Source organism: Zootoca vivipara, chromosome 17 (assembly GCF_963506605.1).
Source record: "Zootoca vivipara chromosome 17, rZooViv1.1, whole genome shotgun sequence".
Taxonomy (NCBI): Eukaryota; Metazoa; Chordata; class Lepidosauria; order Squamata; family Lacertidae; genus Zootoca; species Zootoca vivipara.
Genome location: NC_083292.1, coordinates 36,614,617 through 36,633,225, shown reverse-complemented (window position 1 = coordinate 36,633,225; position 18,609 = coordinate 36,614,617). Strand labels below are relative to the sequence as shown.

At 46.1% G+C, this 18,609-nt stretch overlaps 1 protein-coding gene across 1 annotated transcript; it reads right to left on the bottom strand.

Moving 5' to 3' along the window:
- Nucleotides 1–11,307: 11,307 nt before the first annotated feature.
- On the bottom strand, nt 11,308–14,841 carry LOC132591346 (loricrin-like). The gene is made up of 2 exons (XM_060269647.1): nt 14,618–14,841; nt 11,308–12,577 (listed from the first exon to the last, which is right to left on the bottom strand). The coding sequence occupies exon 2, from the start codon at nt 12,547–12,549 to the stop codon at nt 11,608–11,610; it is 942 nt and encodes a 313-aa protein (XP_060125630.1). The 5' UTR covers nt 12,550–12,577; nt 14,618–14,841; the 3' UTR covers nt 11,308–11,607.
- Between the last annotated feature and the right edge of the window lie 3,768 nt (nt 14,842–18,609).

Below are 18,609 nucleotides of genomic sequence, written 5' to 3'. Positions count from 1 at the left end.
GACAGCCATTTTGCTTTCTTGCATTTCCTTTTCCTTGGGATGGTTTTCATTGCTGCCTCCTGTATAATGTTACGAGCCTCCATCCATAGTTCTTCAGGCACTCCGTCCACCAAATCTAAATCCTTAAACCTGTTCCTCACTTCCACTGTGTATTCATAAGGGATTTGATTCAGATTGTATCTTACTGGCCCAGTGGTTTTTCCTACTTTCTTCAGTTTAAGCTGGAATTTTGCTATAAGAAGCTGATGATCTGAGTTACAGTCAGCTCCAGGTCTTGTTTTTGCTGACTGTATGGAGCTTCTCCATCTTTGGCTGCAGAGAATATAATCAATCTGATTTCGATGCTGTCCATTTGGTGATATCCATGTGTAGAGTCGTCTCTTGTGTTGTTGGAATAGAGTGTTTGTGATGACCAGCTTGTTCTCTTGACAGAACTCTATTAGCCTTTGCCCTGCTTCATTTTGAACTCCAAGGCCAAACTTGCCAGTTGTTCCTTTTATCTCTTGATTCCCTACTTTAGCATTCCAGTCCCCTGTAATGAGAAGAACATCCTTCTTTGGTGTCATTTCTAGAAGGTGTTGTAGGTCTTCATAGAATTGGTCAATTTCACTTTCTTCAGCACCGGTAGTTGGTGCATAAACTTGGATTACTGTGATGTTAAAAGGTCTGCCTTGGATTCGTATCGAGATCATTCTGTCATTTTTGAGATTGCATCCCATTACAGCTTTTGCCACTCTTTTGTTGACTATGAGGGCCACTCCATTTCTGCTACAGGATTCTTGCCCACAGTAGTAGATATGATAGTCATCCGAACTGAATTCGCCCATTCCCTTCCATTTTAGTTCACTGATGCCCAGGATGTCGATATTTATTCTTGTCATCTCATTTTTGACCACATCCAGCTTACCTCCACTCATGGTTCTTACATTCCAGGTTCCTATGCAATATTTTTCTTTACAGCATCGGACTTTCCTTTCGCTTCCAGGCATATCCGCAACTGAGCGTCCTTTCGGCTTTGGCCCAGCCGCTTCATCAGCTCTGAATCTACTTGTACTTGTCCTCCGCTCTTCCTCAGTAGCATGTTGGACGCCTTCCGACCTGAGGGGCTCATCTTCCAGCGTCATAACTTTTATATGCCTGTTGTCTTTGTCCATGGAGTTTTCTTGGCAGGGATACTGGAGTGGCTTGCCAGTTCCTTCTCCAGGTGGATCACGTTTAGTCAAAACTCTCCACTATGACCTGTCCATCTTGGGTGGCCCTGCATGGCATAGCTCATAGCTTCTCTGAGTTATTCAAGCCCCTTCGCCACGACAAGGCATTGATCCATGAAGGGGCCCAAAAATGATATTGATGTTTATTTGAATATCAAACCTTCCAAGTTGCCGACTATCACTTGCCTTGGCCTGAAAGCAAGATGGGTGCCGCTATCCCATAGTCACCTTTGACTGGACTTAACCGCCCAGAGGTCCTTTACCTTTTTACCTTCACTTGTAATTAACTGATTGATTAATGTACAGTGGTGCCTCGCTTAACGAATGCCCTGCTTAACGAAATTTCCACTTAACGAAAGGATTTTTCGAGCGGAGGTTGCCTCGCTAGACGAATTCGTTTTATGAAAAATTCATCTAGCGAATCGCGGTTTCCTATAGGAATGCATTGAAATTCAATGAATGTGTTCCTATGGGCAAAAAAAACAACAACAAAAAATCAATGCATTCCTATGGGATTCACTAGACGAATTTTTCGTTATAAGAAAAGACCCGTGGAACGAATTAAATTCGTCTAGTGAGGCACCACTGTATATTAAAAAATGCTTCCCCCCCCAAATGTTTTTATTAAAAATTTTCTTGAGTTACAGAAGTACAAATATAGTCTGTTTTGAGATTATAAAGTTCTTTCTACAGATTCAATGTGAGACATTGATGTTGTATATCATATAAGAGCAGGAAGGTAGAGAAATGGGGTATTAACTTTCCTTCTTTTACATAGTGTATGTGCAGTTTTTGTGTCAGCATCATGTGGGTAGGTTCTCTTTTTATTTATTTGCTAGTTTTCATTGGTGGTGAAAGAGATAAGGGGGAAGGCCACTCATTGACTGCAGTGAGTTGTGATCGTGTATGTGAGGGGGGAGGGGTTGTTGGGTCAATTTAGCCGTATTGAATTGTATGCTGTTGGTGGGTTCTTGTTCTTCTTGTCTTGTTGGGCTGTGTGTGTAATAAAGGGGAGCCATGCCAGGAGGCCTAAGGAGCACTTACAAGGACAACACTGAGGCTAAGGAGAAGGGAGCTGGCCGTTGGGGTCATTCCAGACTGGATCTTCACTGGATCTCCCTATTCATCTATTCCATTTGTGGGATACAAAGAAGAAGAAGAAGAAGAAGAAGAAGAAGAAGAAGAAGAAGAAGAAGAAGAAGAAGAAGAAGAAGAAGAAGAGTTAGGATTTGATATACCGCTTTATCACTACCCGAAGGAGTCTCAAAGTGGCTAACATTCTCCTTTCCCTTCCTCTCCCACAACAAACACTCTGTGAGGTGAGTGGGGCTGAGAGACTTCAAAGAAGTGCGACTAGCCCAAGGTCACCCAGCAGCTGTATGTGGAGGAGCGGAGACATGAACCTGGTTCCCCAGATTACGATCCTACCGCTCTAAACCACTACACCACACTGAAATATGGTCATTTTGGAAGTGAAAATCACTACCCTTGGTAATGTCTTCTTCTTTGGCAATCACTCGTAGCCAAGTAAGATTGTCTTCCATAAACACAGTTTTAACAGTAAGTCCGTAAGTGACCGTGGAGGCCAATTCTGGATCCACTCTACAATTCTACAGTGGGGACATAGGTTTCTGGGTAGGAGTTGATCATGCTGAGGGTTTGCCAAGTGTGCCTTCCTCTTGGTACGTTTCTTCCTTTCATCCTGACTTCGAGCATCTTCAAAGTCCATGACACCTTTGGTAAAGGCTGCTCTCCAATTGGAGAGCTCACAGGCCAGTGTTACCCAGTTGTCGGTGTTTATACTACTTTTTTATATATTTTTAGATTTGCCTTGAGAGAGTCTTTAAACCTCTTTTGTTGACCACCAGCATTAGGCTTTCCATTTTTAAGTTTGGAAAATAGTAGTTGCTTTCGAAGACGATAATCAGGCATCTGCACAACATGACCAGTCCAACGAAGTTGATGTTGAAGAATCATTGTTTCTGCACTGGTGATCTTTACTTCTTCCAGTACACTGGCATTAGTTCACCTGTCTTCCCAAGTGATGTGTCAATTTTTGGGGGAGACACCATTGATGGAATCTTTTGAGGAGTTGGAGATGGCGTTTATAAATGGTCTTGAAAATGTAGCTACCCATAAGCTAAATTGGTCAATTGTTTGAAAGACTGCTGTCCTCATGTAAACCAACGCACTTGGGCAAGGAAGCCAACTCTCTTCCTAGGGGAGAACAGAATGTTTTTCTTTAAGATTCACTTAATTGGTGTGTTTCCCGGGCTCATAACAAGCCAGAAGGCAAAATGCCTTTCAATACATTTCAGTGTTGTTCCTTCCAGTCCTACTGTTGAGGTAAACTTGAGTGGATGCTTGAGATTCTTCTTGAGATTCTGATTTGTACCAACTTGATCTGCACCTCCCAGACTAAGGGGTGAATCCAAATTTAATCCTCCACTTTCTGAAATTTTGAAAATTGCTAGTATTTCTTGTTTTGAGAGAATATGGCATTTAAAATATCTGTTTAAATGCATTTTGTGTGCTTGAGTGGTGTGGAATCTGGAGTTGGAGCAGTCAGCAATAGTTTAGCAAAGGCAAAAATCAATGCTCCTGGCATTTTATATCAGACCTGTCCATTCCAAACATTCTGTTCTGTCTCCCAGACACAAGGTGGTAAATGTGATGTTGAATATACACCTGGGAAAGAGTGTTAGGTAATCCTGGGCCTCTCGCTCCACTGGATCTCAGCCTAATAACCTGATGCCTAGCCTCGACCTGGTACTGGACACAGAATCCTCAGAGGATGAACCAGGCATCTCACAGGTCAGTGACTTTGAGTAGCACAGTATCCAGGGCCTTCTAGGGAAAGGAACCTGCTGAAGGGCCCTTGGAGATGTCAGAGGAGGTACTGGGTCCGGCCGCATACCCCAGTCTTTGAGAATTCTGGAGCCAACAGGTCCAGACTGAATACTGCCAACATAGCATGTGTTTACAAACTCAGAATTGCCACACAACTCATGAGTAAGCAAACTCTAAAGGGCCATCTCTTACCAGCACTTGGTGCTATGGTATTGTGGGGCTCCTTAGGGTTCAGTTTAATCCTCCATGCTGTCTAACATCTTCATGAAGCTGCTGAGTGGGGTCATCTTGTCCCCATGTGAAATAATGCAGACTATCATCCGAGGCCTTTCTTCATGTGCCTCTTCCGTGAGAGGTCCGGAGAGCAGCAAACTTGAGAACAATCCTTTTCTGCCTTGGCTTCCCACTTGTGGAATGCTATCCCTAGGGAATCTCACATGCCACCCTTGTTGTATTTCTTTAGGCGCCAGTCAAAAACATCACTCCTGACTCACTACACAATAGATGATCTTTTAAACTTTGCGTTGGGGGGTATTGTTTTTGCTTGTTATTGTGGTATGTATTTACATATTTTTATATTGTAAAGCACCCTGTGATCTTCAGATGGAGGGTGGCATAGAAATTTAATCATTTTTATTGATAATAGCAACTCTCTACGCTTGGGATTCCTCGCAACTAGTATTCAGAGGCATATTGTCCCCAACTGTGCAGGTGGAGCATAGTGATTGTGACCAACAGTCAAGAGAAATTAATAAAGAAGGAATGTAGCTTAGTTAGTGAGCATGCCTATTGGAAGCCCAATAATTGATTCTAAGATGATATGTCCATAGTCTTGCTGACAGATCTATCCTCATTCCCAAGTAACAATTCTCTGTTTATGGGCATGCAGAGCTTTGTTTGATGTTGTGACTAACTGATCATGGGTCTCCTCTTGCCTGAGCATCCAAACCTGGAAAGAAGGAGTTCCTCAGTCTTTTTCTGGCTGTCTAGCATCACAGCTGCTGAAGTGTCATTGGTCAATTGCTTCTGGATTCTGGGATGTTCCAACTTCAACATCAAAAGGTGAGGTTCAACATGCCCCACTTAAGCCAGTGGTTTCCTGGCACCTCACCGCAGAGTACCTGAGTGGAACATCCAAATCCAAGAACAGTTTGACCTGAAGCTGGATGAGTCATGAATTCCAAACATGGCAAGCCAGCACCACTGTCTGCTTGCTGGGACATTCCATTCCCACTTCTGACAAGCCTCCAGCTGCCAAATGATGGACGTTTTTCATTCCCTGCTTGATTGGTGGGGGTTGTTCCTCCTTTTGGTCGCTAGAGGGGAAAGGAGACAATGGAGCAAAGAATTCAGGCCTCGCCATGGGACTGAAACTGCCTTGGTCGCGCTGGTCGATGATCTCCGGCGGGCTAGGGACAAAGGTGAGAGTTGTTTCCTAGTCCTGCTGGATCTCTCAGCGGCTTTTGACACCATCGCATCGACCATAACATCCTTCTGGACCGTCTAGAGGGTTTGGGAGCTGGGGGCACTGTCATACAGTGGTTCCGCTCCTTCCTCCTGGGCCGTGTTCAGAAAGTGGTGGGGGGGGGTGAGTGTTCGGACCCCTGGGCTCTCACTTGTGGGGTGCTTCAGGGCTCTGTCCTCTCCCCCATGCTTTTTAACATCTACATGCAGCCGCTGGGAGAGATCATCAGGGGGTTTGGGCTGGGTGTTCATCAGTATGAGGATGATACCCAGCTCTACCTCTCTTTCAAATCAGAACCAGTGAAGGTGGTGAAGGTCCTGTGTGAGTGCCTGGAGGCAGTTGGAGGATGGATGGCGGCTAACAGAGGTTGAATCCTGACAAGAAGCTGCCCAGAGTGGCTGGGGAAACCTAGCCAGATGGGTGGGGTATAAATAATAATTTATAATTATAATTATAATTATCATAGAACTGTAGAACTGGAAGGGACCCCATGGGTCATTTATTCAATTTGTATTGAATTGGATACCCGAATATTGCAGGGCAGTTCACAATGTAAAATGGCACAAGAAGAGCTCTGCTGGATGAGGCCAAAGGTCCACCAAGTTTCGTATCCTGTCCTCTAAGTGGTAAGCTACAAACCTATTGGAAGCTCGCAAGCAGGATCCAAGACCAACGCTGAATGAGCTCCCTGTTAGGTAGATTTATAGCTGGTTGACTGACACAAAGAGGGATCAGTAATGCGGGGAAGATCCAAAACCAGGAAGATCAAGTGTTTTTAAAAGACTGGAGCAAATTTTAAATTTATTTAAAAGACCACTGTAGACAGTTAAAATCATTGGCAGAGATATAATATCACTTGTAATGTGGAATGGTCTAAACTACAGAGCTTCTTGGGCTTGCCAATCGGAAGGTCGGCAGTTCGAATCCCGGTGACGGGGTGAGCTCCCGTTGCTCGGTCCCAGCCCCTGCCCACCTAGCAGTTCAAAAGCACGTCAAGTGCAAGTAGATAAATAGGTACCACTCCAGCGGGAAGGTAAACGGCATTTCTGTGTGCTGCTCTGGTTCACCAGAAGCGGCTTAGTCATGTTGGCCACATGACCCGGAAGCTGTCTGTGGACAAACGCCAGCTCCCTTGGCGTATAGCGCAAGATGAGTGCGCAACCCCAGAGTCATTTGTGACTGGATGGTCAGGGGTACCTTTACCTTTACCAATGGACATACAACAGATGGACAATGGTAAAAGATGCAGCAAATTTAATCTGAAATATGGAACCCATGGAGGGAGGGAAGGTGGTCTGAAGGTTCAAAAGAACCTTTTATTTTAATGTTTGAAATGGTTAAAGTTAAAATGTAAAAAAAAAAAATGTAAAAAAGTGATTATTTAAAAAAACAAACAAAAAATGAGTGCTCATTAATGGTTCCATCTTGCTCCAGGGGCAGGGACAGCCTAACTACTGTTGCCTAAGCTCTGGTAACGTCAAGGTTAGATTACTGCAATGCATTATACGTTGGTCTGCCTCTGAAGACGTTCAGGAACTTTAGCTGGTGCAGAATTCAGCGGTCAGGTTGCTCACCAGAGCAAGACTGTTTGAGCATATTACACTGATCCTGGTCCGACTGCACTGGCTACGAATTAGTTTCCGGGCCCACTTCGAAGTGCCAGTTTTGACTTATAAAGCCTTAAATGGCTCAGGACCACAATATCTCAAGGACTGCCTCTTTCCATATGAACCTACCTGGACCCTGAGATCATCTTCTGAGGCTCTCCTTCGTGTGCCTCCTCCTTGAGAGGTCCAGAGGGTGGCAACACAAGAACGGGACCTTCTCTGTAGTGGCTTCCTGTCTGTGGAATACTCTCCCCAGGGAAGTTCACCTGGCGTCTTCATTATACACCTTTAGGCGCCAGGCAAAAACGTTCCTTTTTAACCAGGCTTTCGGTTGATCTGATTGACATTGTGTGCCCTTTTAAAATGGGGGGGGGGTTGCGAGGGGGGTTATTGGGTTGATGTTTTTATTTTGATTATGTATTTTGCTGTTTAATATTTTGATTTTATTCTGTGAACCACCCTGAGACCTCTGGGTATAGGGTGGTAGGTAGGTAAATAAATAAATAAATAAATAAATAAATAAATAGCAGAGTTTTCGACTAGGTGACCTTCAGGGTCCCTTCCAACTCTAAATTCTATTTTATGATTCTTCCCACCTGTGATTCCTAGTCATTAGTATTCAGAGGCATACAGTGGAGGCAGAGCCGAGCCATTGTGACCAGTAGCCACTGGTTGTCTTACCCTCCATGAGAAGTTAATAAGGAAGGAATATAGCTTAGCTGGTGCACATGTGTTTTTCATGCAGAAGGTCCCTGGTTCAATCCCTAGAATCACCAGGTAGGACTGGAAATTTTGCTTGCCTGAAACCCTGGAGACAGACAGAAAACGAATGTACAGTGGTACCTTGGTTTATGAACCGGAAGTCTGTTCTTAAACCAAAACCATTCTTAAAACGAGGTGTGCTTTCCCTAATGAGGCCTCCCGTTGCCGGTGCCCTTCCACTGTTTGTACAGTGGTACCTCTACTTATGAATAACTCTACTTACGAATGTTTCTACTTACGAATGGAGCTTCGCCCGCCATCTTGGATGTGGTTTAGATAGGATTTTTTCTACTTACGAATTTTTAGATAGGGTTGCTTCTACTTACGTTTTTTTTCTCCCAATGCATTCCTATGGGATTCGATTTACAATTTTTTCCGGCTTACGAATGTGCGTTCGGAACGCAATAAATTCGTAAGTAGAGGTACCACTGTATTCCATTCTTAGACTGAGGTAAACTTCCCAAACCAAGGCACTATTTCCGGTTTCGCGGAGTTTATAAACCAAATTGTTCTTAAACCGAATTGTTCTTAAACCGAGGTACCACTGTAGAGAAATCTGAACTAGATGGACCAATGGCCTGACTCAGTGTAAGGCAGTTTTCTCTGTTCCTATGCTCATCTGAACCTATTTAACTAACGTGGGTAATAGCGTTTCACAGCTGGAAGAAAGAGGATGAGGACAGAGGAACAGCCCTGCAGATGGATCAGGCCAGTGTCCTATCTAGTCCAGCATCCTAAAGACCAAAACTCACAGTGGCCCATCAGATTCCCCTGGGAAGTCTGCAAGCAGGATCTGACTCTTCCCACAGGGAATGTTGTAGGTTTCTTAAAGTGGCAGTGCAATAATATAAGCTATGTAGACTCTGAATCATGGTAATCGTGGTTTTGCTATCTCTAGGGAGGCTTGCCTGGTGCCCTCACTAAACATCTTTAGGCGCTAGGCAAGAACATTTCTCTTCTCCCAGGCCTTTGGCTAATTAAACGATCTATGGTCTTTTAAACTGTGTGTGGTGGGTTATTGTTTTAGTTTGTTATTACGGTGTGTTTTTATATTGTAAAATGCCCTGTGGGTGAATGAGACACTGCCCTGCGAACCTCAGACTCTGTAGTCTCCCACATGTCTGCCTAGAAGTCCAGGGGGTTGCCCTGCATGTCAGCTTCCTCGTCCTTAGCCATCAGTGCCATCTTGTAGGACACAACAAGGAAGAGAATGAGGACCAAACTAGCATGTTCTTTCATATGTGGTGAACTTAAGAGTATTGGGATATGATCCATATTGAATTGAAAAAAAAAATGTTTAAAAATACCCCCAAAAAACCAGAGTCCTTTCTGTGAGGGGTTGTTACGGCTACTCCTGAGTAACGACTCTCCACATACTTGTCTTTTCAAAGTCTTTATTGGTGCACGTTATTTACAGTGTAGTGAGCTGTCCTCTCATTCCGTTTCAGAATCCGGCACTGCCCCTTTTCGTGATTTCACCCAACATAACAGCCTTGGGACAGCCTTTCTCCTCCTCCTCAATTCCGGTGCCAGGGGAAAGGGTCTACGCTCCGTCTTTTCCCCAGTCCCCCCTTTCCGTCTCTCTCTCTTCCCGCCTGTGGAGCAGGGGCTCTCCCATGCTTCCAGAGACCTGACCTGGCACTCTCTTTCCGCTTCCTGACTAGCCCCTTCGGACCCCGCGCTTTCATGGCTGCTTGGGGACGAACTGCTCCTGATGAGAGGGGGAGGGTCTCTATAATCTCTCCCCCTTACACTTTCTATCGGGGATAATTCAGACTGAAATTCGCTTGTGCCACTACTGTGGCCAGTGTTTTGCTAGCCCAAAAATGGAAAACGAGTGCGGTCCCAACCAAAGAAGAATGGGAACTTGTTGTCAGAACATGCGCAGCTTGCAGACTTAACATATAGAATAAGAGAACAAGAAGAACTTACATTAAGAGGAGATTGGAAAACCTTTATTGAATATATGGGAAATAATTGTGCACAGCTGAAATTGTTGGCAGCATTAAGATGAATTCAATAGTGTAAATAAGTTTTGATGGATGCAATAAGCGAATACTGAATTGTATAGTTTTTGTAAAATATGCTGGGATTTATTATATGTAAAATGAACCATGGAAAGAGAAGAAGGGAAGTCATTGATATTTTAGGGGTGAATGAGTATTTTAAATTGTCAAACAGAGAATTTAATAAAAATTATATACGAGAGAGAGAGAGAGAGAGAGAGAGAGAGAGAGAGAGAGAGAGAGAGAGAGAGAGAGAGAGAGAGAGAGAACACCAAACTAGGATGAATTGACTCTTCCTGACTGACACAGTCTACTGGATGCTTCCCAGCCTTCTGCCCTACATGTCCCAATAGGGACCAATAACCATTGCTGTCTAGGGTTGATGTATAAACACTGACAACTGAGAAACACTGGTCTGCGAGTGCTCCAGATGGAGAACAGCCTTTACCAAAGGTGTCATGGGCTTTAAAGACACTCAAACTCAGGACGCAAGGGAGAAACGTGCTAAGAGGAAGGCACGCTTGGCAAACCCTCACCATGATCAACTCCCACCCGGAAACCAATGTCCCCACTGTGGAAGGAAGTGTGGATCCAGAATCTATCCACAAAGAAGAAGTTTTGATGGGAGTCACATATGGTGAAAGCTGCTCCGCTGACCTATAACATTCAGATGTAATCTGTTATCAATGTTGTGTTGTTGAGTGATGGACATTCTTGTGTGGAATAGACTGAAACTGCCTGAGTTGTGTGTGTCCCCTTACTTCCTGAGTTTGGAACTGGATCAAAGTAGAAAGGTTCTTTCAAATCCATCAGGGTTGGTTCCAAACTTTACAATTTTATACAGCTTAGGAACCACCTAAAACATCCCACCTGTCCCCATATGCACCTACCCAGACAGTGAGATCATCAGCTGATGTCCTTTTCCTGCCACCTCTGAGAGAAGTCCATAAGAAGGTATGAAGAAATGGATCTTCTCTGTGGTAGTCCTCCATTTATGGATTTCTCTCACTCTAGATTCCCACCTGGCAGCTGCTTGCCTTCCTTTTGGTACCAAGTAAATATTTGTTGTTTTTTATTGTTTTTTTAGAGGATTGGCAGCTGAAATTGATGGAATATGCAGAATTGGCAAGTTTAACAAGTAGAATTAGAGATAAGGATGCGGCAGACTTTAAGGAGTTGTGGGAAATGCTCATAGATTTTTTTTAAAAAAAAAACCTACTGTAAACTTGTTAAAACACAAGTATGCTTTGAATAAGAACAGCAGGAGATCTTATCTGACAAAATTGTGTCGAAGATAAGGTGTAGAATAACTATAATATGCAGCAACATTTGAAAAATTGGGGAAACCATGGAGGTGTGATGAATTATGACAATGGCAATAGGGTGAAGGATGAAGACACTGCAGATGTGTTGATTCTGAAATAAGTTTTATTCTCTCCCATGCATTATGGGAAATTGAAGCAAGGAAATCAGCAGCGGTGGGTGGATGAGGAAACTCCCATCGACCGCAAACACACACACACATTCATAAGTTACACTGAAGAATAAGTCACACATTGAACATGCAAACATAAAATGCCATTGAAGAATGAATGGGCATAGAAAGCAACATGCAGAAGTGTCCTTGGCTTAACATGTCGTTGTCAGGATGCTGATGCGAGACAACAAAGTTAGCTTTTCTTGGGTTGCTTGGCAAATGCTGCATTTTACTTGATGCTTGGAAATGGGCAGACCTGCTTCGTTTGCCCGATGCATGGAGGAACGACAATGGGGCACTTGGTCTGTGAGGATCCACCACCAGATCCACCGCTGCTGCAACAGACAGCTCCGCCACTGCTGCTGCTGCAACAGACAGCTCCTCCTCCACCACCACCACTGCTTCCGCCAGATACGACAATGGTTTTCCCACCTGATCCTCCACCTCCACCGGATCCTCCTCCAATCACCTTAACCCCACCTGAGCTTCCACCACCGGATGAGCTACAACAAACCGCACCACCACCACCACTGCCGCCAGATGAGCTGCAACATACTCCTCCACCAGATCCCCCACCACTTCCTCCACCTATGATGATGGTTTTCCCACCTGATCCTCCTCCACCTCCTCCACCAGATCCTCCTCCAATCACCTTAACCCCACCTGAGCTTCCACCACCGGATGAGCTACAACAAACTGCACCACCACTGCCACTGCTGCCAGACGAGCTGCAACATACTGCACCCCCACTGCCGCCGCTAGCTCCACAGCAAACCCCTCCAGATCCTCCACCAACTACTATGGGGATCTTTTGCTGGCCACCTCCATATCCACCACCCATTCCACCACCCATTCCACCTCCAACGCAACATCCAGAAGATTGGCCACTGCCGCCGGATGATCCACAGCACACTGCGCCGCCGCTGCTAGCTCCGCAGCAAACCCCTCCAGATCCTCCGCCAACAACCATTGGCATCCTTTGCTGGCCACCTCCATATCCAAGTCCGCTTGGTATAATGATAACTCCGCCGGACTGTCCGCCACCGCCAGATCCTCCTCTGCAGCAGCCTCCACCTCCACCTCCGCCTCCACCTCCAGAGCAGCAGCAGCAGCCACCCCTTGAACCGCCACAGCAGCAACAACCACCTCCGCTTTGTCTTTGCTGGCTCATCTTTCGGCTTCTGTGTGTCACGTTAGACCTGGAAAGTGGAGAAAGCAGAGTTAATGCACACTGCTGGATGCAATGGTCATTTCTCAAAACGCGTCATTCTCATGGTGGTCAACTTGTGTCCAGGATGCAGCACCAGAGAGTACAGGTGGTGGTTGGGGGAGCTGGATCACATGGCTGAATGCATGTGTGTGTCTGTGCGTGTAGGGCAAGGCTGTTCAGGACCAGATTCCTTTCTCCATAAATGTCCATTCATTTAAACACTTTGATCTCTGAAACTGGCACTCACAATGGTAATCATTGTGCATTTATAAGAAAATGATATTTCAGTCTTGTGCCACCCAGACTTCGGAACTCCCTGCCAATGGATATCAGGTAGCCATCACCGCAGCAGCATTTTCTGCCCCTGCTAAATATCTTTGTTTAATTAAAAAAAAACTGGAAAGTTTTACTGTTCCATTTTTTAAAAAACAAACAAACAAGAACCCTCTTTTGCAAAGAATTGAATATCATACAAATTTTAGTTACAGGTAGTAGCCGTGTTGGTCTGCCATAGTCGGGGGGGGGGGGATTCCTTCCAGTAGCACCTTAGAGACCAACTCTGAAGAAGTGTGCATGCGCACGAAAGCTCATACCAATAACAAACTTAGTTGGTCTCTAAGGTGCTACTGATACAAATTTTGAGAGCTATAACTACGTAGGTAGGTTGGTAGATGGATGGATATGATTCTAGCTATCATGTAAACGTATCTAGCCAGTGCAAAATAATTCCCCACGTGTAGAACATAAGCATGTCAAGGAGGAAGGTTGTAATCTAGTCTACTCACTGATGTGCCATGTTTCTCAGATTGTATTGTCCTGGATCCCCTTTTTTCTTTTTTGTTCCTGGTTTGCAGTGATGGAACTCAGACACTGATTGACCACCTCCAGAACCACTAGCTTCAGCTGTTTCCTGTACTATCTTCCTTGAATAGGTTTCCTCAGTCCTTACCTGAATGACTGCAAGCTAACAAGCCAAACCATTTATCTTGTGTAAATATGGAGGTCAGATAATGGGATAACACTGCTCCTCTACATGAGTTAAGCAGGTCTGGCCCTGCAAACTGGGCATGGATGTATAAGGCCTCTGCCGGAAACAATTCCTTGGTGAATTTTTGTCTGACAGATTAATCCTTTAATTTAAAAGGATTAAAATGCCTTGAAGAAAACTTTGGCTTAGCTGCAGCTATCATTCAAGCATTGCTGTTGGGGAGGACACAACGATTCATCTGCTGTGACCTTTGCTGCTCAGGTACTGTAAGGGGGAGGGATTATAGAGAACCCCTCCCCCTTTCATCAGAAGCAGCCCGTCTCCAAGCAGTCATGAAAGCGTGGGGTCTGAAGGGGTGAGTCAGGAAACGGAGAAGGTGTGCCAGGGCTCTGGTAGCATTGGAGAGCCCCTGCTCCACAGGCAGGAAGAGAGAGAGGCGGGAAGGGTGGACAGGCAGAAGGCAGCCCGTAGACCCTTCCCCCCCGACACCGGTATTGAGGAGGAGGAGAAAGGGGAGGAGATTCACTGTCCCGAGGCTTTTATGTTGGTCAAAGTCATGAAAAGGGGCAGTGCCGGATTCTGATTCGGAATGAGAAGACGTGAAACCAGCAGCTCATTACACCGTAAATAATGTGCACTAATAAAGAGTTTTGAAAGACAAACATGTGGAAAGTCATTACTCAGGAGTAGCCGTAACAACCCTGACAGGTACCATCGGCCAACTCCAAATACAACAAGCTTCTGCATGTTTGTGGATACAGTAGCTACACTGTGCACCAATATTTCACCCCAAACCTTAGCAGCAAATACCCAGAGAACAAAGGAAGAACTCCCAACAGATTCTCCACTCCTCATTTGCATTGAGAAAAATGTCCCTCTCCCTCCTTTGATTGGAAGGATTTGCACACTGTATCAAAAACCCAAACCAACCCTTTGCGCCATTAGCCTCCTACCCAAATAGCATTATCGTTGCATCAGCGCATAGCTGAAGATGTTTCAGTCCATTGAAAGAGCGGAATATTATCTAAGCCTTGAACTTACCTTGTATAGCAAATGTGCTGGAGTGAAGGAGAAGTCTCAAAGGATTCGAATGATGAGCTTGGGGAGCAGAGATCCTCTTTATACCCATCTTCTGGCCACTCCTATAGGAAGTGAGGCACCCCAGGAATGGTGAGCGACACAGTTACAACTTCCCTTAACTGTCGGCCTCATCAAACCCAATGTGTCTGACAAATCATGAGATCCATATCTCACTTTTGTATCACTAGTTATTTTACAGAGCGTAAATAGCTTAATGAAGGTGCTCCACCTAATGAGTAAGTTCCTGTGACGCTGCTTTGTAGCGGTGCCTCACATGTTTGTGGGGGCTCTTGATGGGTGACGTATTCAAGGGTGGGCTTTTGCTAGAGATAAGCAAATCAGAATATGTCAAATCCCAATGGTTACTGCACTTGTTTATCCATAAGATAAGAGACTGTTGTGGTACAGTCCTTATAGTGTTGGACTGGATGTGGGAAACCAGGGTTCAAATCCACTTTTGACAATGAAGCTCACTGAGTATGACCTTGGGCCAGTCACTGCCTCTCAACAGGATTGTTGTAGGGATAAAATGAGGAAGGGGAGAAACATGTAGGCCACTTTGAGTTCCTGGAGGAAAAGGCAGAATATAAATACACTACCTGTATATCAATCAATTAAGTCTGTTCCCTGTCAGTTCTAGGTTAATCAGATTTTTGATTTGTTTTGTGTGGATTTGTTGATAAACACGCAGGGTTGTTCTCAGCTAAGTTCTACTTGGAGTAAACCTATTGGGAACAAGCAGCCTAAATTACTTGTGAAGGGATCTACTCTGAATAGGACTAACGTTGGGTTCTTTGTAGCAATGGATGTGTACACAAATTATGTTGAGCAGAAGTGGAAGCTTTTTATACGCCTGTACATCAGTTGGTGTGAAAGAGTGTACACTTGTCAGATACCCTCCAACATTCCTCAGATGAAAATAAGGACACTGGGCTTTGAGACGCAGCTTCTTCTCTTGCTCCAGACAACTCCGCCCACACCACTCCCACTCCCCTACCTCCTTCCTCCCTTCCTCCCCCTTCCCTCCCCTCCCCTTTCCACCCCCTTTACTTCCTACTCATATCTATGGTGCTATAGATTTTGAAGGGAGACCCCCTAAATCACAAATACTAATCAGTGGTTGGATTTTGATTATTTGGGATATGACGGGGAAATCCAACCTGCAAAGAAATCCCCCCTCTACATGGGTGTACCCAGGATCAAAACTAGGGGGGGGCAAGGGGAGGGGCCAAGGCACGGAAGGGGAGGGGCCACAAAGTGGGCGGGAACGGCGAACTCGCGCTCCGCCGGGCTGTGCCCCTCCCTAGAAGCAGGGCTGGTGGGCAGAGGTGGAGCCCAGCCCAGCGGAGCGCGAGTTCAGCGTTCCCGCCCGCCGCACTGCGCTCCCTGGTTCCCCGGCACGCTTGGCCTTGCCTGAGGGCGCGCTGGGGAGCTGGAGGGAGGGTGCGGCGCGGCGGGGCGGGAATGGCGAACTCGCGCTCCGCCGGGCTGTGCTCCGCCTCTGCCCACCAGCCCTGCTTCTAGAGTAGGGCAGCTGCCCTAACTTGCCCCGTGGTGGGTACGCCCTTGCCCCTCTAGCCTATGTAAAACAACCTAGCTGGGTTAGGACCATCAGTGATGGAGCTTCATGCTCCGGCACCGGGGGGGGGGGGGAGAGAGCAGGCGGGAGCGGGGCTGGCGCACGTCCCAGAGCGGAGCACGCCGCCCCTATGGGCATGGCATGTGTGTTCTGGGGGTGTGGTGCGCCGCCTGCAGGGGCGTGGTGCACGTTCTGGGAGCGGGGACAGCTGCAATGGCGCCCTACCGGGATTGCGCTGCCCAGGGCGCTCCCATCGCCCCCTCTTCCTACGTGCCTAAGGACCATCAAGGAAAAATAAAGTGCCATTGAAAGCCATTGACGATGCAAGAGAACTGTCCCTCCCTGCTGTTCTGGGGTGTAAAGATAGAAAGGTGATTTGGACGTTTCACAGAGTAACTGGGTATGAAGTCATATGAAGAGTTTGGGGCCTTTTTAGCACAAGGCTTGGGACAGGAGAACGAAGACATCTTGGTTGGCTGGCTGAAGGCAGGTGGGGAGACATGTCATGGACTGCAGAGCTGCACTGCTGTGAGGTAAAGCAGTGCAGCTCTTTTGAGATGCTATAACATCTGCCAGCGGTGCAAAATCTAGCCCCCACCCCCGGGGGTCCTAACATAAGGTTATCAGTTTTTCTTCTTCAATTTTTTTTTTCAATTTTTCATTTTTTTTTCCCAATGGTGGGCTGGGACAGGGTGGGAGTGGGGTGAGGGGTACTAATGGATGTAACTTTATTGATTGATTTAGATCAGGCATCCCCAAACTTCGCCCCTCCAGATGTTTTGGACTACAATTCCCATCATCCCTGACCACTGGTCCTGTTAGCTAGGGATCATGGGAGTTGGTAGTCCCAAAACATCTGGAGGGCTGCAGTTTGGGGATGCCTGATTTAGATGGTCTGAAACTAGAACGACTTATGGAACTCGCTGAAGAATCTGGGAGACCCTAAGTTCAGGGGAAGGGGGGTTAAATTTGTTTAAATGGGTTTAAATGTTAGTATGATATAAGAATCATTATTTAAATTTAAGTTCTTTGAAAAAAATTCTAGGCTATGGGGAGAAACAGAAGATACAAGGAAGGGAAAATAATTTTTTATTTGGATAAATTGATTTATTATTGGTGGTGGAGAATAGATGATATTTATAGAATAGAATATTCGAGTGTTAATGATAAAATGTGTTAGATTAATTTAAGATATAAGATGAAAACTGCTTAACTGGAATTATAAAATGGACCCAGTGAGGGGGGAATTGAGGAAGTCAACAATGTTAAGTAAACAATATAAGATTAGAGATGTTTTTCGTTTTGTTTGTTTTTTCTTGTTCTGAGTTTTTGTTTTGCTTTTTGTGATTTTGTATTTGGAAAATGAATAAAAATTATTGGGGGGGGGGGACACCCATATATTTTTTTCCAGTGAATCCAGGGACCCTTTTCAACTTCAATGGATTTTGTATGGGGACTGATATGTAAATCCGGGGACTGTCCCCAGGATACAGGGACGTTTGATAACCTTATCCTAGCACCCATAATGTTTTTATTGTGGGTGCTCAGACCCTACAGCCTCCGCCACCACCTGCTGTGCACTGCTGCTGCTGCTGTTTATGCTGGCAGAGGAAGAAGGCGGTGTGTGTGTGTGTGTGTGTGCAGTGCGCACTGGGTGTCAACCGTGAGGGTGGGTGACATCGCCGCACCACACATAACCCGCTTGCCATGCGGGCGGCACCCCTGGACGCTCGCCGCGTGGTCAGCAAGCTGCTAGGGACACTCCCCGCGCGGGAGGCTAACGGCACCTCCCACACTCGCCACGCAGGTGGCGGGCGGCTAAGGACGCTCGCCATGTGGCCGGCTAGCCCTGCCCTCACACCACGCCGGGTGCTGGGACAGGTTGCTCCACCCCTGGCTGTGTACCGCTGCTGCCACTGCTCCCTCACTGCTGCTACACTGCCACTGTGTGGTGCCTTTACTGTGAAACGGGGTCCCACCACAGCCTCTGGAAGGCTCCCCAGTGCTTGTTGGGGCCTCTGGAAGGCCTGATGAGGCTCGTTGGGCCTTCCGGAGGCTGTGGTGGGCCCTGTCGGGCCCTCCCACGACCTCGTTGGGCCTTCTGTAGGCCACAATAGGCCTCGTCAGGCCTTCTAGAGGCCTTGATGGGTCTCACTGGGCCTCCTCCTACTGTATGATGTCACACTTTGTGCCGTGTGTGACATCACAGGCCCAGCACCTCTGACATCTGCAATCCCTTTATCCTAATTCAAGTGTAAAGATGTGAATGAATCAGATTTCAAACCATACGTTGACCAGATGTTTATGAGATAGTGTTGGACATCAAATTATATAATGAGTGCTCTCCATTTGGAAGTTGAAGTCAAATTCATGA

Coding starts and splice junctions, on each gene's coding strand:
- LOC132591346 (XM_060269647.1), bottom strand. CDS start 12,549: ATGAGCCAGCAAAGACAAAGCGGAGGTGGTTGTTGCTGCTGTGGCGGT.